A 24,369-nucleotide genomic window follows, 5' to 3' on the forward strand; every position below is an offset into this window, starting at 1 on the left:
TGCCACATTAATATATATATATTTATATATATATATTTATATATAAGAATCTGTTAATGGTATAAATAATTCTTATTAAATAAAATAAATCTGATATGTTACATAATACTGATAACATCACTGGCTGGAATCCAAAGAACTACATTACATACATCCAAAGATTTTGGTGTGCATGGTAATTTTTTTTTTAAAAAAAACTTCCTCCCTTAGTTTAAAAAGAACTCTCATTCTGTATCAGAAAACGTTTTTGGAAATTCCCGCTGGTTCAAAAGTGGTTTGTCATCCGCACATTGGAATGGAAGGAGCCTTCTAGGCAAGAAGCACACACAAAATGCTAGTTGTGCAGTTCTCGGGATCCTGGCCAGTGCTACTAATATTTTAGTAAGCCACCTTTTTCCTCTAGTATATTAAAATGGGCAATGGTATTAGTAGTATCAGCATGTGAGGCAATTCATTGACCTTTTAGTGCTGATGCAGTCCCACTGAAGTAAATAAAAATATCTAAGCACAAAAGTGGTAGCCGAAACCCTTTCCTTAGTTCAAGGAATATCATTCTGCTATACTGTAAGCTCTTAAGAGTTAACAGTTAATGGAAACAATTCTTGAAACTGAACTATTGCTCTAACGCATTAAAAACAAATGCGTTCTCTGCACCAACAGATCATACTAGTAGCCAATACAGGCTCTGAAGGGTTTCAAAATGAACATTATATGATGACTCTGATTTTAAAGCAGGTAGCTATGAAACTCTGTTAAAGCAATAACTGACTAAAATATTCTATCTAAATATTTTTAATAAAAAACCTACAGTTTTAAAAAAAGCAACAAGCAGTTGCAGCTTTTGACTTCTTAATTTGACCTGTGTGATCCCACATCCCTTTAGGAATCTGCAAGGTTGCACTCTCCTACAGGGACCTGAAATGGAGTACAGTACTTCCAGGCAAGGTTCATTCCAAACAGACACTATAAATGAACACTCAGTGGCGAGAAGTGTTATGTCATAATTAAGGTATTACATAATCATGCCTTTTCACTGCTGTTAAATACAAAAACAGCATCTTTTACATTATTATATAAAAGCATTTAGGCTGTATTTTTATTTATCACTTTACACTGGTAAGTCTCTTGTATGTGTACTCAATAGAAACCAAAGAATTTTGTACACTATTTTTTTGTACAATAAAAGATAAAGTGTGCATTAGGTACGCTTGTAGATGACAATATTGTACATTATTTACATTTCAGATATCATCATGAAATTCTGTTTTATCTATACAGTATACACAATGAAAACTGCAGAAACATTTGGACTCTAATCTTATAATCACAATTTTAGTATTATAGAAAAAAAGATTTTTATAGACACACTGTAACTTTTTGAAGATCTGGATTGACGTCTCCTTTACCAATAAGAATACTGTACCACTGTTTTGTTTAGCACCCTGTGGTGAGGAACACTATCCATACTGATATTATCAATATATAATATCATATATTTATGTGCATTTTTTTAAATATATGTACTAGGCCAGTAACAAAGACATTCAATGTTATCTAGAGATCTTCCTCCTCTTGGGTTTTGGAGGCTTCAACTGTCTGTCTCCCTGTGGAATTTGGTGCACCTGAAAAACAACCACAGAATGGCAACAATTGGAATTAAATAAGAAGGGGCTAAAGTAATTAAATAATGTATATTTACACAATGATTTCTCTACTTATCTAAAGCAATTCATATATACTGAACATATATATCACATGCATACAAGTAATCTCTACAAGCCTTCTGCATAAGGCAGGACAGTGTTTTTGGGGTAGGATACTATAAATGAACTTTGTGGACTTCACTGAATGTTGACAACTTACTTTAAGCTTCTTAATTGTGGTGGAAGCATGGTTGAACTTGATGACTCATTCTCTTAATGACAGTGAAATCCCAAGCTCTTGTTGTTCAATAAACAAAAAGAGGTAGACTCCCATCAAAACAGTGACAGATCATTAGCTCCGGGGGTCTACAATGTTTGGTTTGTACTTCTAGCTAAGCCAAAATCTGTAATCATGAGACTCAACCACTTGCCTGAACTCCTCTTCACCCTGCAATGGAAGCCTGTCAGTTTGAGATGCTGCTACTTAAAGGCACCCCTAATCCAAAGCTATCCCCCAGGCCCTTCTTCAGGAAAAACCAGTAGAAAGTGTACTGGGTGGGGTACAACTAATGGAAAGTGCACAAAGCCCAACACTCTGCTGGTGCCTTGGCCTTGCAACTTATCCACAGGCTTCTGGAAAGGACATCACTATGCAGCTGCTGACATGATATGTACCCAGATGTGCAGCTTCTAAGTTGGGCAGATGGTTGTCTGCTCCTCACACTTGCCATATGAGTAGAACTGTTCAGGCTCGTTTACTTTGGTTCTGTAGTACAACTGAACTTAGAAGAATGCAGTTATGTTTCCCCCTCCTGTTTATAGATACATGTCCATACTTTAATAGACAGAAGCCTATAAAAGTTCATGCTGCCAATTCCTTTCTTTCAGTTAGTCTCAAAGATGCTACAAGATCTCTCCCCATACTTTAACTTATGGAAGTCAAGATAAAGGGAATGAGGTTCTCTGAGCAGCAGAGGATTGTTCTTTGTACAACAATTTGGATATAATGCTAAGAAAACAAATAAACAAACAAACAATAATACCATATTGTCCCCTATGCTACTTAATATCTACATGAAGTCATCAGGATTAGTCATCAGGAGATTTGGAGCAAAGTGTCATCAATGTGCTTATAACAGCCAGCTCCACTTTTCTGTCAATGTCTGTGGCTGTGCAAGTTCTGAAACAGCAACTAGATGCAGTGGTGGACTGCATGAGGGCCAGCTGGAAGCGTTGTGGGTGAGCAGTTCTCATGTCCAGAAGATACATTTCTTTCTCTCTCTCTCTTTTTTTTTATGGACATGAGAACCACTTACTCATAAATATTTCTATCCCATCCTGAGCTGTTTCACTGCAGGATGATATACTGTTAAAAAAGTATAAATACTTTAAAACAAATCTAAAGAAAAACAACAGAAGAACTTAAACAGGATAAAAGCATACAAAGTCACCTGGTTAATGTGGAGTCGAAGGCTTTCATGGCCGGCATCCATAGTTTTTTGTGGGGTTTTCGGGCTATGTGGCCATGTTCTAGAAGAGTGTTCTTCCTGACATTGTGCCAGCACCTGTGGCTGGCATTCTCTGAAGATGCCAGCCACAGATGCTGGTGAAATGTCAGGAAGAAAACTCTTCCAGAACATGGCCACATAGCCCGAAAACCTCACCTGGTTAAAAAAGCAAAGAAAGGCTAACATGGTTAAATCCATGTTATAGGTAAGCTTCGAAGAGTATTAAGATTAGGACCCAAAGGCTTTAATAAAATGCTATGTTGTAACTTGGCACATAAAAGATTCTGGAGTTGGCAATGACCAGGCCTCCAAAAAGAGGGCATTCCATAAACAGGGTGCCACAGCAGAGAAGGCCCACTCCTACATCTCTCCATGATGACTACTACTACTATTACTACTACTACTATGTCTTTTCTTTTCTACCTAATTCTACTTTTTTCCTAATATAGGGATTCAAGTTCCTATTAGTGGGCCATGGGCCTCATAAACAGATCATAGTTCTTGTGCAGATATATAATGGAAAAGGTGTTCCTTCAAGTACTGAAGTCCCAAGCCATTTAGTTCTTTGAATGCCATCACAAACACCTTGAATTCACAGAGGAAGCCAAATGGTAGCCAGGGCAGCTCCTTTAAGACTGGTGTCATGTCTGCAAAATATTCTGAGAGCCAGTAGCATATAATGATTTGAGTGCTGGACTAGGACTCTGCGATTTGTTGTGGTGTGCCTTCAAGTCATTTCTGAGTTTTGGCGACCCTAAGATGAACCTATAATGGGGTTTTCCTGGCAAGATTTATTCAGAGGTTTGTCATTGCCTTCCCCTGAGGCTGAGAGCATGTGACATGCCCAAGGTCACCTAGTGGTTTCTGGCCAGTTGGGAATCAAATCCTGGCTCTGGAGCCATAGTCCAGCTGGCTCTCAGGAGGTCAGGATTCCACTGGTGTCTTGGTCAGCTGCACTCTCTCAGCTTCAGAGGAAGGCATGTCACACTATGCAAACTGGAAATGGAAAAAAGGCAGGATAGCACTGGTGATAGACTAGTAGTCATGAATTTGTAATCCCTAGTACATAGAGGTATAGGTCCACTTGCATTTTATAACTATAATCCTATATTCACTTACTGAGGCCTACGTCCTATACTACACAATAGGAGTTACTTCTGAATAGACATATCTAGGTCTAGGATTAACTATAATCCTATATTCACTTACTTAGGCATAAATCCTATACCATTCAATAAGAGTTACTTCTGAATAGACATGTCTAGGTTTGCACTGTAAGGGGTTGACATGACATTGATTCCAGTGCTAAGACCAGCTTCAAAAGTTGAATGTGAGGTTGTGTTTCTCTCTCTCTCTCCTGTTTTCACCACTAATTTCTTAGATTCTCTGTGCATGTTGAAATTTTAACTGCTCTTTATTCTTTGGATTTTATTCCAAATTTAAAAACTATGGTACAATGCTGATCATTTTGTTGAATAAAATTTTTAAAATACATGCATCTTCTGCAGAGATACTTACATTCCCAGACATTTTGTCGAGTTCACTCATGGCCTCATGTATAGCAGCTTCTAAATGGTTATTTAGCTTCCCACCTCTAAGACAAAAATAGGCAAAAGTGTTACACTAACACCCTACTGTCTGTAGTAGAATACACTATTCAAAACATACACTGAAAACTCAAGCAATATCCATTCTATTAAGTTTTTTAACAAGAGTTAAATGCTATTATGTATAACAAACAAGCATACTATACATTTTATTGTAATTTTTAAAAAACGTTTTTATCTGTGAGCTCGCTTGGTTCCCTTCTGGGAGAAAGGTGGCATACAATGAAACAAACAAACAAAAACAAACAAACAAACTTGAAGCTGAATTCTGGCCACCATGGCCTGTCCCTCAAAAAGAACAAAATCTAAAGGGGCACCAGGGATTCAATCCAAAGGAAAGAGTCGGTTGATAGAACTGTTCCTGTCAGCATAATGGGCAGGGTATCACTTTTGTATTCCTTTAAAATGTGCTGTCAAGGCCTGGAGAATTTCCTGAATATACTTTTGGTTGATGTGACTGACTCTCAGGATGTGGGGAGGGGAGGAAAAGACAGAAAGCATCCTATCTGCCAGTAAATACTAGCCCAATGCATATACAGGCCAAAACCATAGAGTCCCCACATCAATGTCAACCAAAATATAATCATAAGTAATAGAACAATCTAACAATTTGATGCTCAAGTCACAGATTAAGTTCACTGTCCACCAGTAGTTTCCTCCCATTAATTTTCCTGCTGCAAAAATAGTGCTTTTAATGATGAACTGCCACAAACCAGTAATATTTGATCAAAATTAGAGCATGACATAATTCAATTTTTTTCTACTAAAACAGTGAACATGTTTTGAAGACAGCACTGGTTTTCACAATACAGAAAAATGAGAAACAGAGACAGGGACACTCCAGAAAGCATCAAGTTTTAGAGGATCATGTAGCTTTCTTTCCAACTTGCTTTGTACAATCAGAATTACCATATATACTCAACTATAAGTCGACCTCATGTATAAGTCGTGCACAGGTTTTGGGGCTAAAATTATGGATTTTGATTTGACCTGTGGATAAATCGAGGGTAAAACTTGGAGGCATGTAACAAAGAATATAAAAGATGAAGCTAAGGAAAATGATGCCAAGAACTTACAAATTCTGGCAGGGATAAGTGATTGTGCTTTCCAATCCAGGCATTCAAAGAGGTCAGAAGTGGAGCCATGGTGAACAGGCAGAAGAGGTTGGTGATTCTTTTAGGTGCTCCTGGAAGACTAAGCTCTCGTCTTTCACCACTCTATTCAGGAAAGAGGAGTGGTTCCTTTTTTGACCCGTGGATAAGTCGACCCAGTTTTTTGGGGTCAATTTTTGACTAAAATTTCTAGACTTATACATGAGTATATACAGTATGTGACAAAGTATCAAGGCTGGTAAGGGACTTATCAATGGCCTTGGTTTATCTGTATCTTGCACCGTCTTGCATTATACGTAACTGGAGGGTTAATATGAATGGTTTGTGTGGAGTGACCACCACCTTCAGTATAATTACAGAATATACACAATCTCTTCAAGCTTTCATGGAGCTGAATGTTTCATAGATGATTTATTCCTTTAGAGTGCTTACATAGGACAAATCTCTTATGTGCACATAACTTATATGTATATAATGGCCAAGTTTAAATTAATTTATTTATGATTTATTAACCTTTATTTATAAAGCGCTGTAAATTTACATAGCGCTGTACATACATCTTTTTAATTGGACGGTTCCTGCCCTAAGGCTTACAATCTAAAAAGACACAACACAAAAGGAGAAGGGGAAGGGGATGAGGGCCAACATTCTTCTCTACCTCCGAGGCCTGGATCAGGGGAGATGGACTGGAGGGAGGACATAGCAATACAGGAAATGATTCAATAAAACAGGCAACAAAGGAACATCAAATAGCAAGTGACAATTATGGATGCCTGGGAACGCTTCTCTGAACAGGATGGTCTTCAACTCCGTTTTGAAGCTGGTTAAAGAACTGATGGCTCTTGCTCGCGGGGAAGAAGGTTCCAGGAGTGAGGGGCGTGAGTGAAAAGGGGTGAATTCGAGATGGGGCAGAGGAAATCTGGGACAGCAGACCTTGACTACCAGAACGGAGGCCCTAGTGGGAAGGTGAGGAGAAAGAGGTCTGATAAGTAAGGGGGGCCAGTCCATGGGGGCTTTAAATGTCAACAGCAGGAGCTTGTAGTGAATGCAGAAGGGGGGGGAGCCAGTGAAGGGAAGCCAGCACAGAAGAGATGTGGTCAGAGCGGTGGGCGGATGTGATAATGCATGCAGCTGAATGCTGGACAGAGTTTAAAGGACGGAGGTGAGAAGAGGAAGCCCAGCCAGGAGGACATTACAGTAATCAAGTCCTGAGACCACTAGGGCATGGACCAGGATTTTGGCAGAAGAGGCGGAGAGATAAGGTCGGTTTTGGCAATATTGTACAAAAAGATCTACAAGCCTTGGCTGTGGTCTGGATCTGAGGGATACACGACAGAGAAGAATCAAGATAAACCAAGACTGCGGCTTGCATAGACTGTTGAACAGAAATGTTGTCCACAGAGACAGAAAAGGAGTGTTGAAGGGTGGGCTTAGGAGGAAAGACAAGAAGTTCCATCTTGGACATGTTGAGCTTCAAACACCGATGGCGCATCCACTGTGAAACAGCTGTGAGGCAAGACGAAACTTGCTGTTCAAGCCTTGGAGAAAGGTCAGGGGTGGAAAGATACAGCTGGGTGTCATCGGCATACAGATGGTAGGAGAAACCAAAAGAGCTAATGAGTTTACCTAAGGACAGTGTGTAGAGAGAAAACGGAAGGGGACCCAGAACAGAGCCCTGGGGAACTCCAACAGATAAGGGAACAGGAGAAGAAGTCTGACCACCTGCAACCACTGCAAAAGATCTGCCAGACAAATAAGATCTAAACCAGTCGAGAACACTGTCAACTAGGAGACAGTGATCAACGGTGTCAAAGGCTGCAGACAAATCGAGAAGGATGAGAACAGAGTAAAGGCCATTAGCCTTGGCCTGTAAAAGGTCATTCGAGATCTTGGTGAGAGCTGTCTCTGTAGAATGTCTTGGGCGGAAACCAGACTGAAAGGGATCAAGGATGGAGTTGGCTTCAAGAAACTCAAGACAGCGTGAATAAACAACCCGTTCCAAAACCTTAGAAAGAAAGGGGAGAAGAGAAATCGGACGATAGCTAGACAAAGAGGAGAGGTCAAGAGAAGGTTTTTTCAGAATTGGGGAAATGAGAGCATGTTTGAAGTCCGACGGGAAGGAGCCTGTAGAGAGAGAGAGATTGAAGAAATGGAGAAGCGAGGGCAGAAAAGAGGGAGCTATAGAAATGAGAAGATGAGTAGGAATTGGATCAAGAGAACAGGTTGCAGGTTTGCAAGAGTTCAGAAGTGTAGAGAGTTCATCCAAAGAAGCAGGAGGAAACACAGAAAATTTTTTAGGCGAGGGCGTTAGAAGATTATGAGCAGAAGAAGAATCGGGAGGGACTATCTCAGACTGAATAGTGGTGATCTTTGAGATGAAATAATTAGCAAAGTCATTAGGAGAGAATGATGAAGAGACAGGAGGAGAGGGAGGTTTAAGCAAAGTGTTGAAGATGGAGAACAAACGCTGCGGGCGCCTCACATTGGCGGAGATCAATGATTTGTAATAAGTTTGTTTAGCCATAGAGAGGGGGTGCGTGAGAAGGAAGAAAGAACAAATTTGAAGTGGATAAAGTCAGACCACTTTTTGGACTTTCTCCAAAGACGTTCGGCCGCTCTAGAGCAGGACCGGAGAAACTTGATGATGAGGGTAAGCCAGGGCTGAGGCCTAATCTTAGAGGAAGAAGTGCATACAGAGACAGGGGCAAAGCGGTCAAGAGTAGAGGAAAGAGTGGAGTTAAATAAAGCCATTGCTGAGTCAGCAGAATCCCCAAGATTTAGGGAAGAGAGAGATGAATCCAGGATCTGACCAAGATGGTTAGAGTTAACAGATTGAAGATCATGAAAATAGCGTTGAACAGTATGACGAGGAGGTGGAGTATGAGTAAGAGCAAAGGAGATTAAATGATGGTCAGATAGTGGAAAGTCAAGTGCCAGGTAGTCAGAAATGGCACAGTTTGCAGCAAGAACTAGGTCAAGACAGTGACCAAGAGAGTGAGTTGAAGAGTTGGAATGTGGTTGGAGGCCAAAAGAAGCTAGGAGAGAGTTAAAGTGATACGTTGTAGGGTTATTGGAAGCATCAACGTAGATATTAAAGTCACCTAGGATCAGAGTGGGGACTGAATCTGAAAGAAAGAATGTCAGCCATGATTCAAAGTCTGCGAGGAACTGGGTAGCAGAACCATGAGGGCTATAGATAACTGCAACCCAGAGCTGTAGAGGAGAAAAGAGTCTAATAGGATGAAACTCAAAGGAAGAGAAATGATAGCTGGGGGGAAAAGATAGAACTTGAAACTGGCAGGAGTTAGATTTACACTGCCAGTTGTGAAAAATATTCATTTTGCTGCATGCACATATAGCAGAAAGTTGTTTAAATAATTGAGCCAAGAAAACAGAGTGGAAAAACCCCTTGGAAGAAACACAAGCCAGATGGCAATAACCTGAAAACCAGGTTAAAATCTGAACTAAAAAAACTTAAATAATAAATTATATGTGTGTGTGTGTGTGTGTGTGTGTGTGTGTGTGTGAGAGAGAGAGAGAGAGAGAGAGAAAATCTACTTCTTGTGTGCCTTGAAGTTGTTTCTGACTTATGGCAAACCTATCATGGGATCTGACATCACCTTCATATACAGTGAGCCAGTAAAAGTAACTCCACAAAAATCTAGATTATCTGCCAGTACATGGGCCAGGTAAAGAAACCAATTTTCAATTTTAAACAATCCAATTACAAAATGTACTAGACAAGATATTTATGGATGAAGGGACACGCTATATCTCAAAAAATAAAATTTTGATTGCCAGAGATTTGGAGCAAGAAACAATCAAACACGTTGTGATAAAATGGGCACAAGATATTGGCACCAATACTGATTTGGAAATTTGGGGAAAATCCTGGACTAATACTAATAAATTCACATGGTGTCAAAATTACAAGAAAACTATATGAAAATGATGTATCGTTGGTACTTGTCACCAAGCAGATTAGAACAGGAAAAATGAATTGTTGGAAGTGTAACAAACTTCAAGGATCTTTCTACCACATGGAGTGGAAATGTAAAATAACACAAAATTATTGGAAAAGTATACACAAAATGATGAGAGAAATTTTACAGATAAAGATTCCATTTAGTTCATAATTTTCTTATTGAATACGACACATAATATGAATGAAAAGGAAGAAAAACAGTACAGACTATCAGTTTTATACATGATAGCAGTGGCTAGAATTACTTTTGCAAAATATTCGAAAAACCAGCATTTACCTTCCAAGGAGGATTGATTAATTAAATTAAAGGAAGCAATGGATATAGATACATTAACAGCTCTAAGGCAAGAGAAAGATACAGATAGGGTAGAAGAAGAATGGCTTCTGGTGAAGAAGTATAGTGCGCCCACTCCATACGCGGACGCACTATATGTGGCTTCCGGTTTACACGGAAGCCACGTGGCAATTAAATGAATGAAGGAAGAAGTAACCTGATCAAATATTACAGGTGCAAAATGTTATCTCACTCTAAAATGCAGAAGTAGAATTTGTTTCTACTAACAAACAGGCTTGTTTTTATGAAGTGATGAACGTGACATGGTTAGCTTTATGGAAAAGAAAACTGCCAATTTTACAGATGCAATACCCCATCCCACCCCTAAATATAACTTAAGAGCATTTCTGTATGTATGTATGTATGTGCGTATGTATGTATGTGTGTATAAAACTGATGCTAATGGAACAAAGCTACTCCTTGCTTACTGTCAAGCTTTTAACTGCAAGCTTTCTTTGTCCACTGGTCAATTTGGGTCATAAACTTTGTGCATTTTCACTCCCCTTAAAATTATATTGAGTACAGTGTTGGTCTAAAGAGATAAGTTGAATGCCACTAATTGTCTTCTTTGTCTGAATCCCTAATGGATTCAGTTCACTTCATGCATCTGAGGAAGACCAAGTCTACGAAACCTTACGCTACAAAGTATTTTGCTCAGTTAGTATCCAATGCTACAAGATCTCTTTGAATACTGATATTCCACACTAACATGGCTATCTCTTTGAATTATGTTGAGTTGTAGAAACCTGTTAAAAAGACCTCTCACTCATCAGAAAAAGAAAATACCACATCATTCAGTAGAGTGCCAGAAAGAGTGGGTATAGGGCTGGCATAAAGGTTAGATTCAGAACAGCAAACTCCTCCTGATCTACCACTTCACTCACAGGAATGTACACTAAGGCCCTGTTCCCAATATGTGATAGCTGTATGTGGTCCCATATGGCACTGGGATACAAGTCAATGACACAAAGATGTGGGAACATTGGCTATATGAGTGGGAGGTGGGGGATCAAATACCTTACATTTCACAGACAGGACATAAAATCACTCATGTTCTCTCTAAATCTAATTGCGACATGCAAAATTATTTCAAAAACAGTAAGAACAGCTCAACAATGTCGGCATTTTTGGAGGTATAGTATTTCCCAAAGCACCTGATATAATGCAGAAAAGAGATGCTCAAAGGAGCAAAATTAAAGTTGTATCGTCATTGCTAAATATTTAATTGCATATTTGTACAGCTTAATAATGTTGTTCTAGGATAGCTCCAGTGTAATTAATAAATGTGTTTAAATAAGTAATAAATGCCTTAGCCCGATTTTTCTCCAGCCTTGGTGATACTGCAAGGGGTGTTTGTGCCTAGCCTAGCTGAACTGAAAAGGGTGATAATTGCCTTCTCTTCTGTCTGCTTTGCCCTCTCTGCAGGTTCTTCTCTTAATTGCTCACCTGCTCATTGCTTTTTAATCTGTGAAGGTGTATCATTTTCCCTCTCTACAAGCTGCACAGTGAATTTAAAGGAGTGGTCTACTTTCCAGTGAAGTAATTACAAATAGGATACACTAATGAGCTTGTCATGGAGCATGTTAATTTCATGTTCCCTGGCAAACTCTACGGACAGGCCTGGCTCACTTTCAGGGCTTGGCTAATTGCCATTATTTCCGATTACGAAGGAATTTCACCAGGACAGACTGGCTTGTGATGCAGGCAAGTGAATAGGAAAGGTCTGGAAGGGAGGTATGGATTTTTACTTTCAGTTCAACTAGCTCTTAGTTGGGACACGCAGGTGCGTGTGTATGCACATGCTTATGTGCGCACAAAAGAGAAAGAAAGGGTGGGAGGAGGAATGTAACACCACTCTCCAAAACCTGCAGTTGGTTTCAGGAGGGATATTTTGCATGGTGTTTCTGTCACCTGTGGCTGGGTTACTGGTTTTGCCTCCTCTTAAGTTTAGAATTTTATCTTATCTCATATATGTGAGTGGCTGCCATTTATTCCTATAGGAAAAAACTAAAGGCATATTTTCAAGGAATCAAGTGGGATGGAAGCTAAATCTACCTTGCATGGTTTTGCCTCTCTGCATGTGACTCAAACTGCAACCTGTTTATGGCTTTCTGGACATAAACCAGAACATAGAAGAATGTACAGAAGTGACTGAAACATATCTGTATGTATAGATACAAGATATTAAACTAGCATTACAACTGCATTACAGCTGGGTACAAATATGAATCATTAAGGACTGGTTTTTGTGTTTTGATTTCCTCTCCTCTCCTTCTGTCATTTTGACTCGTGTCTTTTTAGAGGTAAGCCTCATGGAGGCAGTGTTTGTCTTGCTTTCACACTTGGAGATTTTTTGGCTAAACAGTAAGATATAAACGATTTAAATAAATAGACAAAGTACAGTAAGTTCTGCTATAGTGTGACAGTTGTGTTCCTAAAAAGTCCACATTATAGTAATTTGTGCTCTAAAAACAACCGGACTTATGGGGAAAATAAGGCAGATCTCAAAAAAATAAAAATAAAAATTACTCATATTTAAGCTATTTATTTAACTTACCACAAATTTTATTCTATTGAAAATAAAATAAAACTGGTTGGGTCTCAGGAGTTTCTCTCACTGCCTGATTCCCTTATTCCATCCCCTCTTCCTTTCCCTCTCTCCCTCTTCTCCCACCAGTACAATCCAGCTAAACACCGAGTCTTGCAATGTGGAGAGGTATAGCCTTGCTGCTACTACTGCTCCTGAGAGCCTAAGTCTAGCAAAGTGTTGTGTGCCTGTACAGTGTTGGAAGAGGCTGGATGGTCTCAACAAAAAGTGTGGTTGGTGACCGGAGAGACAAGAAGGGCAGAATAGAAAGTGCAGGTGGGGGTAGAGTGCAGAGAGGTGTGAGCCTAAGAAACTGCTTTGTGGAAAGGCTGGCTTGGGTTGGTTCAGCTAAGCAGGGAAGTGTAGGATTCTTTCTTGAAGCTGAACTGCTAAGGAAAGTAGGGTTGCCATTTAACAGTTAAGACCCAGAGGGACACCAATTCCCCTATTCTGAATGCTTGAGACAGGAATCACACTATAGCCAATTAACAGTTCAGATTCTGTGAACAGTATTCCTCTATCTTAGGTGGTAATTTCTATGTAGCATATCAAGTAAGGCTACTATGAAAATTTTCTGCTCTTCTGTCAATCACTTCTGCACAGGGTGGATGTGATTTCAATTTGATTTAAATCATAGTTTAAATCACTACACAGATAGACTCGCTTTAATCATGTGATCCTACCAGGGTTGCCTTTTCCCAGTTTTTGGCGGGACAATCCCAGATTGGAGGGCCCAAAAATGTCCATCCTGGCTGGGCATTTTTGACACTCCAGTCCCGGATTCCTGCCTTGTTCCAGGCCACTTTTGTCAATCTCCAGTCTACTGGTGAAAATGTAGCCGGAACAAGGCAGAAAGTCTCCTCCTCTGCTCTTCCTCCAAGATGGGCTCTTGGTCTTGGCACCTCCACTTGCCTCCTCCCCAGAACACCCAGCACGGTCAGCTAGGACTCCCCGGGGCTGGAGGAGGCAGTACTGTGCTCAGGGCCTTGGCTGAGGTTCCAGAAGGCCCAGCATGGCTGACTAAGCCTCCCCAGGGCTGGAGGCGGCGCCTCTGTGGTTGGGGACTTGGCTGAAGCCCCAAAAGACCCAGGATGGCCGGCTAAGCTGTCCCAGGGCTGGAGAAGCCACCACCGTACTCATGGCCTTGGCCCCAGAAGAACGGGCATCGCTGGCTAGCCTCCCCCCCCCCCGGGCTGGAGGAGACAGTTCCATGCATGAAGCCTCAACTGAGGATCCAGAAAAACCAGTGCGGCCGCCAGAAGACCCAGCGCAGTCGGCTAGGCCTCTCCAGGGCTGGAGGAGGTGGTGCTGTGCTTGGGGCCTCGGTCAAGACCCCAGAAGATAAGGAGGGCTCAGTGTGGGTACAGGCCCTTCTGCCGTCATCTCCACCTCCCTTGCTGACTTTTTGGAGTGGCAAGCAAGTGGCAGGATTAAATTTATTAATGTTTTTGACCTTTAGTTGGCCATGTCCTCCATTTTTCTTGAATGTCCTATATTTTGCCATATTTTCCTGGTTTTGGGGGAAAATAGAAATAGAAATATGGCAACCCTATCCCCCCCCCCCCCAAAAAGGGAATTTTTCATATAAGCTTAATATATATCTAACACAACTCATATTTATTAAGATTCTTTTGCTGGTTTATCTTAATATTTACAACCAGATGAAAGTTTTTATTTTTTAGAATCACACTTTTCAGATTAGTTTACAGTTTATCAATAAAATACTGATTGGTTATACTTAAGAAACACAACACAGATAGATAATTAGGAACTATGTGAGATGAACTATTCAGTTTAATAGGTATTAACATTCAAATTTGGACAACTTTCTGCTGTACTTTATTGGAAAGAAGAAAAAAATCATTACCTTAATAATAACCATTAAAAAGTTTAATTTCAACAAAAGAATAACATTATAGCTTATGGTTTCTTGTATTTGCTTTCCTTTTTATGCTTGCCCTTTCGTCCTCACACTTTCTGCAGATCTATTCTACTCCAGTCTCCCAACAATCTAGTCATTAAATATTGTGAAAACTTAGCACTAAGATAAAGGGTTGATTCTGTGTATATAGATGTGCAAAAAGAACAAGGACTATGTCTCTGCAGACATAAATTCACAATTTGGAATGTAAAACCAATCATGTGTGATCCCATAGATCATGGGTTGGCAACTCCGGCCGCGGGCCGGATACGGCCCGCGGGCGCCTTTCCACCGGCCCCGCTCCCTCTTGCCGCCGAAATCGCCGCCGATTTTGGCGGCTTCCGCCGCCATTTTGCTCTTCAAAATGGCGGCAAACTCTCGCGCGACCAAAAAGATCGCGCGAGATTTCGCGCCATTTTGAGGACAAAATGGCGGCGCCACTCGCGGCCTCCGGAGCCCCGAAAAGGGGCTACAGCGCCGCAACGGGCCTCTGGGAGGCCCGCTGGTCCTCGGAGCCTCGAAACGGGGCTCAGCAGCCGCAACGGCCTCTGGGAGGCCAGCTGCGTCCTCCGGAGCCCCGAACGGGGCTCCAGGAGCCGCAACAGGCCTCTGGGGCCCGCTGCGTCCTCCGGAGCCTCGAAAGGGGCTCCAGGAGCCGCAACAGGCCTCTGGAGCCCGTTGCCGTGCGGGGCCCCCAGGGGCTCCTTCGACGGCAGCGGGCCCCTGGGAGGCCATTGCTGCGCTGTGGGCCCTCTAGGAGGGCTCCTGCGATGGCAGGGCCCCTGGGAGGCCAGTTGCCGTCGCTGGGGCTCTCAGGAGGTCCGGCAGCGGCCGCGGGACGTGCCATCTCGGTGGCAGGCCGAGGTATCTCGGCATGCGTCACCTTCGACGGAGCCTTCGCAGAGGCCCTACCACGCGGCCCGATGCCTGCACCAGGGTCCTCCAGGAGGCTCCAACGGCGGCAGCGGGCCCCTGGGGGGCCAGTTGCCGTCGCTGGGGCTCTCCAGGAGACTCCGCGGCGGCAGGGGCCCCTGGGAGGCAGTTGCCTTCACCGGGGTTCTCCAGGAGGGCTCCAACGGCGGCAGCGGCCCTGGGAGGCCCGTTGCTGTTGCAGGGTCCCTCCAGGAGGGTTCCAGTGGCGCAGCGGGCCCCTGGGAGGCAGTTTCTGTCCCTTGGGCCCCCTGAGGACCCCAGCAAAGGCAACGGGCCTCTGGGAGGCCCGCAGTCGTTGCAGGGACCCTCCTGGGGGCCCAAGGGACAGACAACTGGCCTCCCAGGGGCCTGTGGGGGCCAGTTGCCGTTGCAGGGGCCCTCCAGAGGGCTCCGATGGCGGCAGGGGGCCCTGGCGTCAGGGGCCAGCAAAGACGGGGAGGCCTCCAGCGCTGGCGGTCCGCCGGCTCTTTTCTGCCTCGCCGGGCTGGGGCCCGTCAGGGGCCGGCAAAGAGGAGGTGGCATGGCCCTGGGGGTGGAAGCTCTGCCTCCAGCATGCGGCCCCGCCCCGGGGTGGAAGCTCCACCCCCCGGCTTCGCCCCCCCCGGTTGTTGAGGGACACCAACCCGGCCCCCGGCTCAAAAAGGTTGCCACCCCTGCCATAGAAGCTGGTCCCAACAATTTTGTGCACTCCCCACTTTTCCTCTTGGGCATCAGTCCTAATGCCCCCCAGTGCCAATTTGTACATATTAGGTGCGCTGTTCTAGCAAATTTAAAGATAAATAATAGTTGCTGCTCCTTTGAACACCGTCACTTTGGGAGCAACAACTGAGCAGCTGGCTGAGCAGTAACCAAGAAGCTTCTCGTGTGTGTTAGCCTTACAGTAAAGGCCAGCCAGGTAGGGACTTCTCGGTTGCTTTCAAACTGCTGCTTGGTCATTTCTCCATTTGCACTGGTCACCTTGAGAACAGAAACCAATCAGCTGACTGAACAGTGACTGACAAGTCTCTCACACACTTTGGGCTTGTGGCAAAGGCCAGAAGGCAAGGCCTGAGCAACGTGCTCGTTGTGCTCCCAAGGTGACCAGATGCAAAGGGAAAAACTTCACCTTGGTGAGGAAGGACTCTCAATCCCTCTTTGTAGGGGGCGATGGGTGCACAGCCAGTTTGTGATAGTGGGTTTTAAAGAGACTGGACTTGATACTGTTGTGGAAAAGAAAGAAATATTCTATAGGAGCTGCTTCAAGGCAAAGACTCTTTCCAGGATCAATGTCAGATATTATTCCCCCTCTTTACCCAGAAAACACATCTTCGCCACACACAAACCTGTTTCTTCTGCTACTCTCAGCCGTCCGAAGAAAGCAAGCAAGAGCAAAGTCCTGGCAAAGCAGACATAGCTTAAGCAGGATCTAAAATGTGGAAACACTATTTTGCCACTGCTCTTCTGCTGCTTTGCCATGTTCTCTACTTCCTTGCTCCAGCATCAGTCTGTCTCAAAAAATGGGTGCCACTCCAGCCACAGAAATAGCCCTGCACCTCAAGCCTTGAATTCCCAACTGCTGGCAACTTACCAGTGAAAGATGAGGCTAACGGAGTGAGCTACACAAACAGGTGAAGAGGGGGAGACATCACTACACGAAGGGAGGCTCATGGTGGTTTTAAGGGACCCTAAAAAGAAGTTTCCTGTAACCACCATTCCTACCATGGTATAAGGCTGTTGGTTACCCTTGTCTTTCTGTGCACGAAACATTTAAACTGAGCCCCCCCTTCACCACCTGTGTATTATTCCCTCATTGCCCCCCTATTGCTCTTTCCTCTCACACCCCCTGGATAGTTCCACTGCCCCCTGGGGTGTACCGCCCCCCACTTTTGGAATTACTATCTAAATCGAAAAACTGCCCAATAGTCTTACAGGAACTCTGGAAGAGCATTACACTGTGAATGGATTAATGGATTCATTTGGATTAATGGAATTTGTTTACCAAAAAATTTAAACATTGCATGAATATCATTCTCATGTTACTTAATTAAAAAACTAATCCCAATTTCATGATGAATAACCTTTGGACCATAATGTATCTTAAACAGAAAAACTATCTTGAGATAGATTTTTCCGCAACAGCATTTAATTCTAAAAATCTGATTTAAATTTTTAAAAAATTTGATTTTAATTTTAAAAAATCTTGATTTTTATCCACCCTGCTTCTGGATCACAGTAGGATTCTGCATATGAAATGCTTACTGTTTCTCTAAGTAACTCTTAACCAGGTCCGCAATGTACCTGATTATCTTTAGTTCATGATTGTTCTAGAAGAAAAGCATGAATCTCCTTGCTCTTACTAGAGAATAAACCTTCTAGAAATGTTGAAGCCATGGAAAATGTTTTTCTTGTTTTCCCAGAAAAAAAACCACATAAATTTTTGTAAATTTGAAAAAAAATATTATATAGCTCCCATTATCAATTTAAAGTTCCTCTAGAGCACTAAATGGATTATGTAATCTTTTTGGCATCATGTTTAGTATAAGAAAAACTGTTTAGTCAGATAATAATACCAAATTATTGTTATTATCTTATTTGGCATCTATCATACTATATATTAAAGGAACTCTTTGTAAGTCAATAATAGCAAATTTATATTTGTTGTTAATTCCCCCCCCCCCCCCCCAGTTATAAATGCAGCTATGAGGTCCTGAACTGAGAGGAACTTCTTTGGTTTAGCTAGTTATTAAGACCAGGCAAAAAATCAAGAACAAGAAGAAACCCCCGCCATAAGTAAAATACAGAAAACTGTTATGTCTCTTCCAGTTCTCCATAGGACCAGGAGACATAAAGCACTCAGGAAGATCAGGAATTGCAACGATGTATAGTACTGTACATTTGTCTTACATTATAACGATTACTTTAATAACAGAATTCAAAGCATAAAGCCATGTCAGTCTGTAAAATCAGACTGTAGAGAGATCTTGTAGCACTTTTGAGACTAACTGAAGAAAGAAAGAAGTTGGCAATATGAGCTTTCATAGACATTTCCTCAGATGCATCTGAGAAGTAGGCTTTTGTCTACAAAAGCTCATGCTACCAATTTCTTTCTTTCAGTTAGTCTCAAAGGTGTTACAAGATCTCTCTACATACCTGTTATATAGTGTTTGAAAGAATTTGTGTGGGAGTAAAAATGGCACTACCTTTCTGTAATGATGGAATTAATGTTCCTTTGAGGCGAGAGGCTATGCTGCTTGTAGATGTGGAAGGGTTTCCCATTTCAAATAAGTTTTGCTGAGAGAAGCCAGATTAAAGTGCCAACATCTGCTACGCAGCAGTAGGAGTGGAGAGAGACACAGCACTGACACCCCTAGCTAAGACTTGTTAGTATTGTTTAGAAGTACAGTACTAACAATGTCTTTTCCCACAAAAATTCTATTCTGAGACAACTCAAAATGAAAGAAGAGTAATGTCAGCATGAGGACACTCCCAGTCAGAAGGCATTCAACAGCTATAGGGCAGGGGTAGGCAACCTTTTTGAGCCGGGGGCCGGGTTGCTGTCCCTCAGCAACTGGAGGGCCGAAGCCAAATAAAATAATAAAAAATTAAAAAAAAAATTAAATAATAAATAAACCAGGGCAATGTGGACAAATTTTCAACTGTGGACACTTTTTTAAAAAAACTGGGAGGACACGTGAAAAAATTTGCTGATTTTTAAAAAATGTTAATATAATGCATGTTCTGAGGCATCATAGACAATTGCCCTGCGCGCAAGAGGCCAAAGCCCCCGGCGGCAATCGGCGGCAGGACCAGGCTGGGGCGGTCCAAGGCCTTGCCGGGCCGCAGGTTGCCTACCCCTGCTATAGGGGTACAGCATAGGACAACTATAAACAGTGCTGAGTCTATTGGCTCAACTGGACTTAAAACAAAATAACATTTAGTTGTTGATGTGCAAAACCTATTTTTATTGACGACCAGTTCCCCAGCAATTCCTATGCCTTTAATAATTTGCTCTGGAGTTTTAGAGAACCCTCTAGAACAATGTGTCAGCTGACCTTTGGGGATGCAACAAGTAGGACAAAGTAGGGGACCAAGTGCCCCCTTGCTAGATCAGTGGGGTTCAGCTACAGCAACAGTTCTCAATCTGTGGGTCGTGACCCCTTTGGGGGTTGAACTACCTTTTCACAGGTGTTGCCTAAGACTATGGAAACATCGCTCCTCTATCCATCTCCAGGTGAGTCCGCCCACATTTTATAGTTGGGGGTCACCACAACATGACATTAGGAAGGTTGAGAAATACTGAGCTAGAGTCTTGACTCCCTCCAGCTACAAAAGGATCCCTTACTATCAAGAAATATCAAATTTGGATCTAACACAATAACAATACTAATATTTTACACTTTTCCCTTTTCTTATGACCTCTGCCACAACCCAACAGAATTAAGTATTCTCACGCCTTGCTGATTTCAGCCAGATTCAATTGAATGTGGCAGATCTGGTTTGACATTCAAGTAGCACTACTACTCTTACTTTGAAAGTGTGCAACTGTGTATTCTATCCAGGGATCATGGAAAGTTTGCTGAAAATGCTTTTCATGCCAATAATGGAATCCCACAGAAAATATCATGAATATGCATTATCAATGATAAATTTATTTATTAATAGCTATTATAGAAACAAAATAGCTCCCTCGCCAGACAGCCATGAATCATGTATACTGCAGTGGTTAATTAACATTCAAAGCCTTTGCCTTGTCTTTCCACTGATGAATATGAGCTGTAACAAATACTGAACTTTATAAAACTCATTTATGTATTTTAAAAATGTACCAGAAGTTCAAGGTGCAAAGGAACACTTGGCTGCTACTTGTGTAAAATACAGTAACACAAGAGTGACATGCATTTTAGGAGCTCCTCAAAGGCAACCCTTCCATCCACCAATGTTTTAAAAACCTCTTCTGCCTTTTATGCTTGAGACTAACATCTCTTTCCTAAGTTTGTATACAAACATTTCTTTCATCCTAATGTTATTTCTAATTATATAAGTCTTTGAAAGAATAAAACTTGTTTATCAGTGGAAAAAGAGGATGAGTCTCCACACCAAAAGCAACAATCTTACTTTCAAACAAAGTCAAAGTTTGTGTAAAAATTCATCATTTATCTTAAAGCTAATGACAGTGTATGTATAAAGACAACTTACTTTCTATTCCTCTTTCGGACATGGTTGTAGGCTTCCAGACCTTCTGTTAGTGTCTTCAATTTGTCAGGTTCCACCTGAGTGAAGGCATGAACATGAAACCACATTACCCAGACATTCAGTAATAGTAGTAGAAGTTGCTTTTGTTATTGTTGTTATTTAATAGAGAGGCATGAGGCCTTCTGTTCTATGGTACCTAGAGGCGTTGCATCTATTTTTCTCCACTCTTTCTGCTAATTTAATGCAAGAGATTCTGAGAAACAGCAACAGAATATAAACAAATTTCAGAAATATTAGAACAAAACACAACAATGTGAAAAACAAAAATATCTTCTGTGTTTCCCGAAGGTAATATAATCACAGCTAAAATGTTCTTTACTCAGTTTTCCCACAGAAAACCGATCAGTTGACACACACATAAAAATGTACTCATCCCTCCATATTTGTGGCTTTGATATTTGCAGATTTGATTATGCACGGAATTGATTAATATGTTCTCTCTAGGAATATCTAGGTCCCCCAGTGCAACTCTATGGCCAAATTTAACTAAACGTTGCACTGAAAGACCTATAAATTCCTAGAGAGAATACTGTACTAGGCATTTGTAGCTCCTCCAGTGAAGTTCTATAGTCAGTGTCTGTTGGACGTTGACCACAGAATTGCACTGGTAGACCTAGAGATTTCTAGAGAGGTGTCCTCTCAGGTTAAAAACATCATGTTTTTGTTATTTGTGGTTTTTCCATATCCACGGGGGTCTTGTGCCCCCAACCCTAGTGAATATTGAGGGACAAGTGTATATTGTCTAGCAACAGTGGCATTACTAAGGTTGGCGTCACCCCCCCCCCCCCCCCCGCATTGCCTTCCTCCTATATCACACCATACAGAATCTTTAGCTATGTTTTTGCTACTAATGTTACTCATTAATCGTAATTCTCATGTATCATTGATTGTAATGGTAATAGTTGTGACATAAAGCAACTAGCAAAATTAAAATTATACTTTTAGATTACAAAATCATACGCACAGCTTAAATGTATTTACCTGTACACAGTTTCATGTGGTTAAAGTGAAAACTTGGTAAGATTTGATGTTTTTAAAGAAAATTTAAAAAGAATAAAAACATTTAAAAAAAATTTAAAAAGTAAATTTAACTAAAAAAAACAAAAAACCCTGGGGCACTCTACTTTCTCCTTCCACTGAACCTTGCCACTCACGCCATCTCTTCAGCAGTTTAAAGGGATGCAAGCAAATGTCACAGCCCATTTCTGCCAAAAACAGATGTTTGGGAGCAGTTGTGTCACTCTCGCCTAGGGTGTCACTTGGTGTAGCGTGCACTCCCCGCACCCCTATGGTGATGTCACTTAGTAGTATAGTAAAGTTTGCTGATAATCAATTGCTTAGTGCTAAATGTACATATTAGTGTTTCAAATCCAGCCATTTGTAAACATTTCTTAAATCTGGGTTCTATACTCCACAATATCAAAGGACTGCCTCATGCACAAAGGGATATCTTTCCTCCCTCTTCTCACAACATACCCTATATTAGTATAGCATGGAGACTGCAGCCAAGGAATTAGAAGAATACTAGAACTTGGAAAGACAAGATCCTGAAGTGTAATGATATATAATTGAATCTTAAAGTTAGGATCTTCCATGCCATTGTATTTCCAGTTTGTACGTATGTTTGTGAAAGCTGGAAGGTGAGGAAAACTGACAGGAAGAAAACTTATTTGAAATGTAATGCTGGAGGAGAGTTCTACGGACACTGTGGACAGCTAGAAAGCAAAGAAATGGATCCTAGAGCAAATCAAGCCCAAACTCTTCCAAAATGTCAAGATCACTAAGCTGAGACTATCATACTTTGGTCACATCATGAGAAGACATGACTCACTAGAAAAGACAATAATGCTTGGTAAGGTAGAAGGCAGTAGGAAGAGAGAAAAAACTACATTACAGATGGATGTTCTGTGACATTTAAAATATATGGAAATATGATCATTATAAAAAAACTGTCAATTCTTGTTATTTGTATTAATTGTATTGATATTTATGGGAAGACTGACGAAGACCATGAAATGGCATAATAATTCCGGATTTGTCATCTCTTCTTTTCTACATTCTTCCTTTCTCTTATACATCTCACACTAAGAATGTCCATGAAGGACTTTGTTAAGAAATTGTAACAGTGAATGCAATGATATACTACAACAACAAAATGTTGCTTTGCTGTAATATACATTTTGAGTTTGTAAGATATTGAATCAATATACTAAATTTTGAGTTTGCAAGACAATCAAACAAGCTTGTAAAATGTGGGCTAGACAAAGGAACTGTTACATGGATCTGTAATTGGTTGACCGGCCGAACCCAAAGGGTGCTCAACAATGGCTCCTTTTCATCCTGGAGAGAAGTGACCAGTGGGGTCCCACAGGGCTCTGTCCTGGGCCCAGTGCTATTCAACATCTTTATCAATGACCTGGATGACAGAATTGGGAGCATACTTATCAAATTTGCAGATGATACCAAATTAGGGGGAATAGCTAATACCCCAGAGGACAGGATCAAGATTCAAAATGACCTGAATAGACTAGAAAGCTGGGCCAAAGCTAACAAAATGAAATTCAACACGGAGAAATGTAAGGTATTGCACTTAGGGCGGAAAAATAAAATGCACAGATATAGGATGGGTGACACCTGGCTGAATGAAACTACGTGTGAAAGGAGTCCAAGTAGACCACAAGTTGAACATGAGTGAACAGTGTGATGCGGCAGCTAAAAAGGCCAATGCTATTTTAGGCTGCATCAATAGAAGTATAGTGTCTAGATCAAGAGAAGTAATAGTGCCACTGTATTCTGCTTTGGTCAGGCCCCACCTAGAATATTGTGTCCAGTTCTGGGCGCCACAATTCAGAAAGGACATTGAGAAACTGGAGCGTGTCCAAAGGAGGGCGACAAAAATGGTGAAGGGTGTGGAAACCATGCCCTATGAGGAACGACTTAGGGAGCTGGGGATGTTTAGCCCGGAGAAAAGAAGGTTAAGAGGTGATATGATAGCCCTGTTTAAATATTTGAAAGGATGTCATATTGAGGAGGGAGCAAGCTTGTTTTCTGCTGCTCCAGAGAACAGGACCCGGAACAATGGATGCAAGCTGCAGGAAAAGAGATTCCACCTGAACATTAGGAGGAACTTCCTGACAGTAAGGGCTGTTCGACAGTGGAATGCACTCCCTTGGAGGGTGATAGAGTCTCCTTCCTTGGAGGTCTTTAAACAGAGGCTGGATGGCCATCTGTCAGGGATGCTTTGATTTGGATTTCCTGCATGGCAGGGGGTTGGACTGGATGGCCCTAGTGGTCTCTTCCAACTCTATGATTCTATGATTGTATCCATATACTAGAATTCCATTGGTATTATTTATTGGTGCTCTGTTATTGTGACAGCAGATAGGCAATGGAACCAATTGCCTAGAGAGGTGTTAGGGGTCTCCTTCTCTGGGTGTCTTCAAAAAGAGACTGGACCTGCTGGGATGCTTTAGCTGGAGATCCTATATGGAGCAGGGAGCTGGATTT

At 41.7% G+C, this 24,369-nt stretch overlaps 1 protein-coding gene across 3 annotated transcripts in view; it reads right to left on the minus strand.

The window, feature by feature from the left end:
- Positions 1-1,082: 1,082 nt before the first annotated feature.
- MBD5 (methyl-CpG binding domain protein 5) overlaps positions 1,083-24,369 on the minus strand; it is a 172,277-nt gene continuing 148,990 nt past the window's right edge. For all 3 annotated transcript variants that reach the window (XM_042446319.1, XM_042446310.1, XM_042446328.1), the window contains 3 exons: positions 20,806-20,879; positions 4,670-4,745; positions 1,083-1,622 (listed from right to left, as the gene is read on the minus strand). In XM_042446319.1, the coding sequence (XP_042302253.1) occupies positions 1,551-1,622; positions 4,670-4,745; positions 20,806-20,879 (222 nt within the window). In that variant the 3' untranslated portion in view covers positions 1,083-1,550. The remainder of the gene's footprint in view (positions 1,623-4,669; positions 4,746-20,805; positions 20,880-24,369) is intronic.

This window comes from Sceloporus undulatus, chromosome 1 (genome assembly GCF_019175285.1).
Source record: "Sceloporus undulatus isolate JIND9_A2432 ecotype Alabama chromosome 1, SceUnd_v1.1, whole genome shotgun sequence".
In the NCBI taxonomy this organism is placed as follows: domain Eukaryota; kingdom Metazoa; phylum Chordata; class Lepidosauria; order Squamata; family Phrynosomatidae; genus Sceloporus; species Sceloporus undulatus.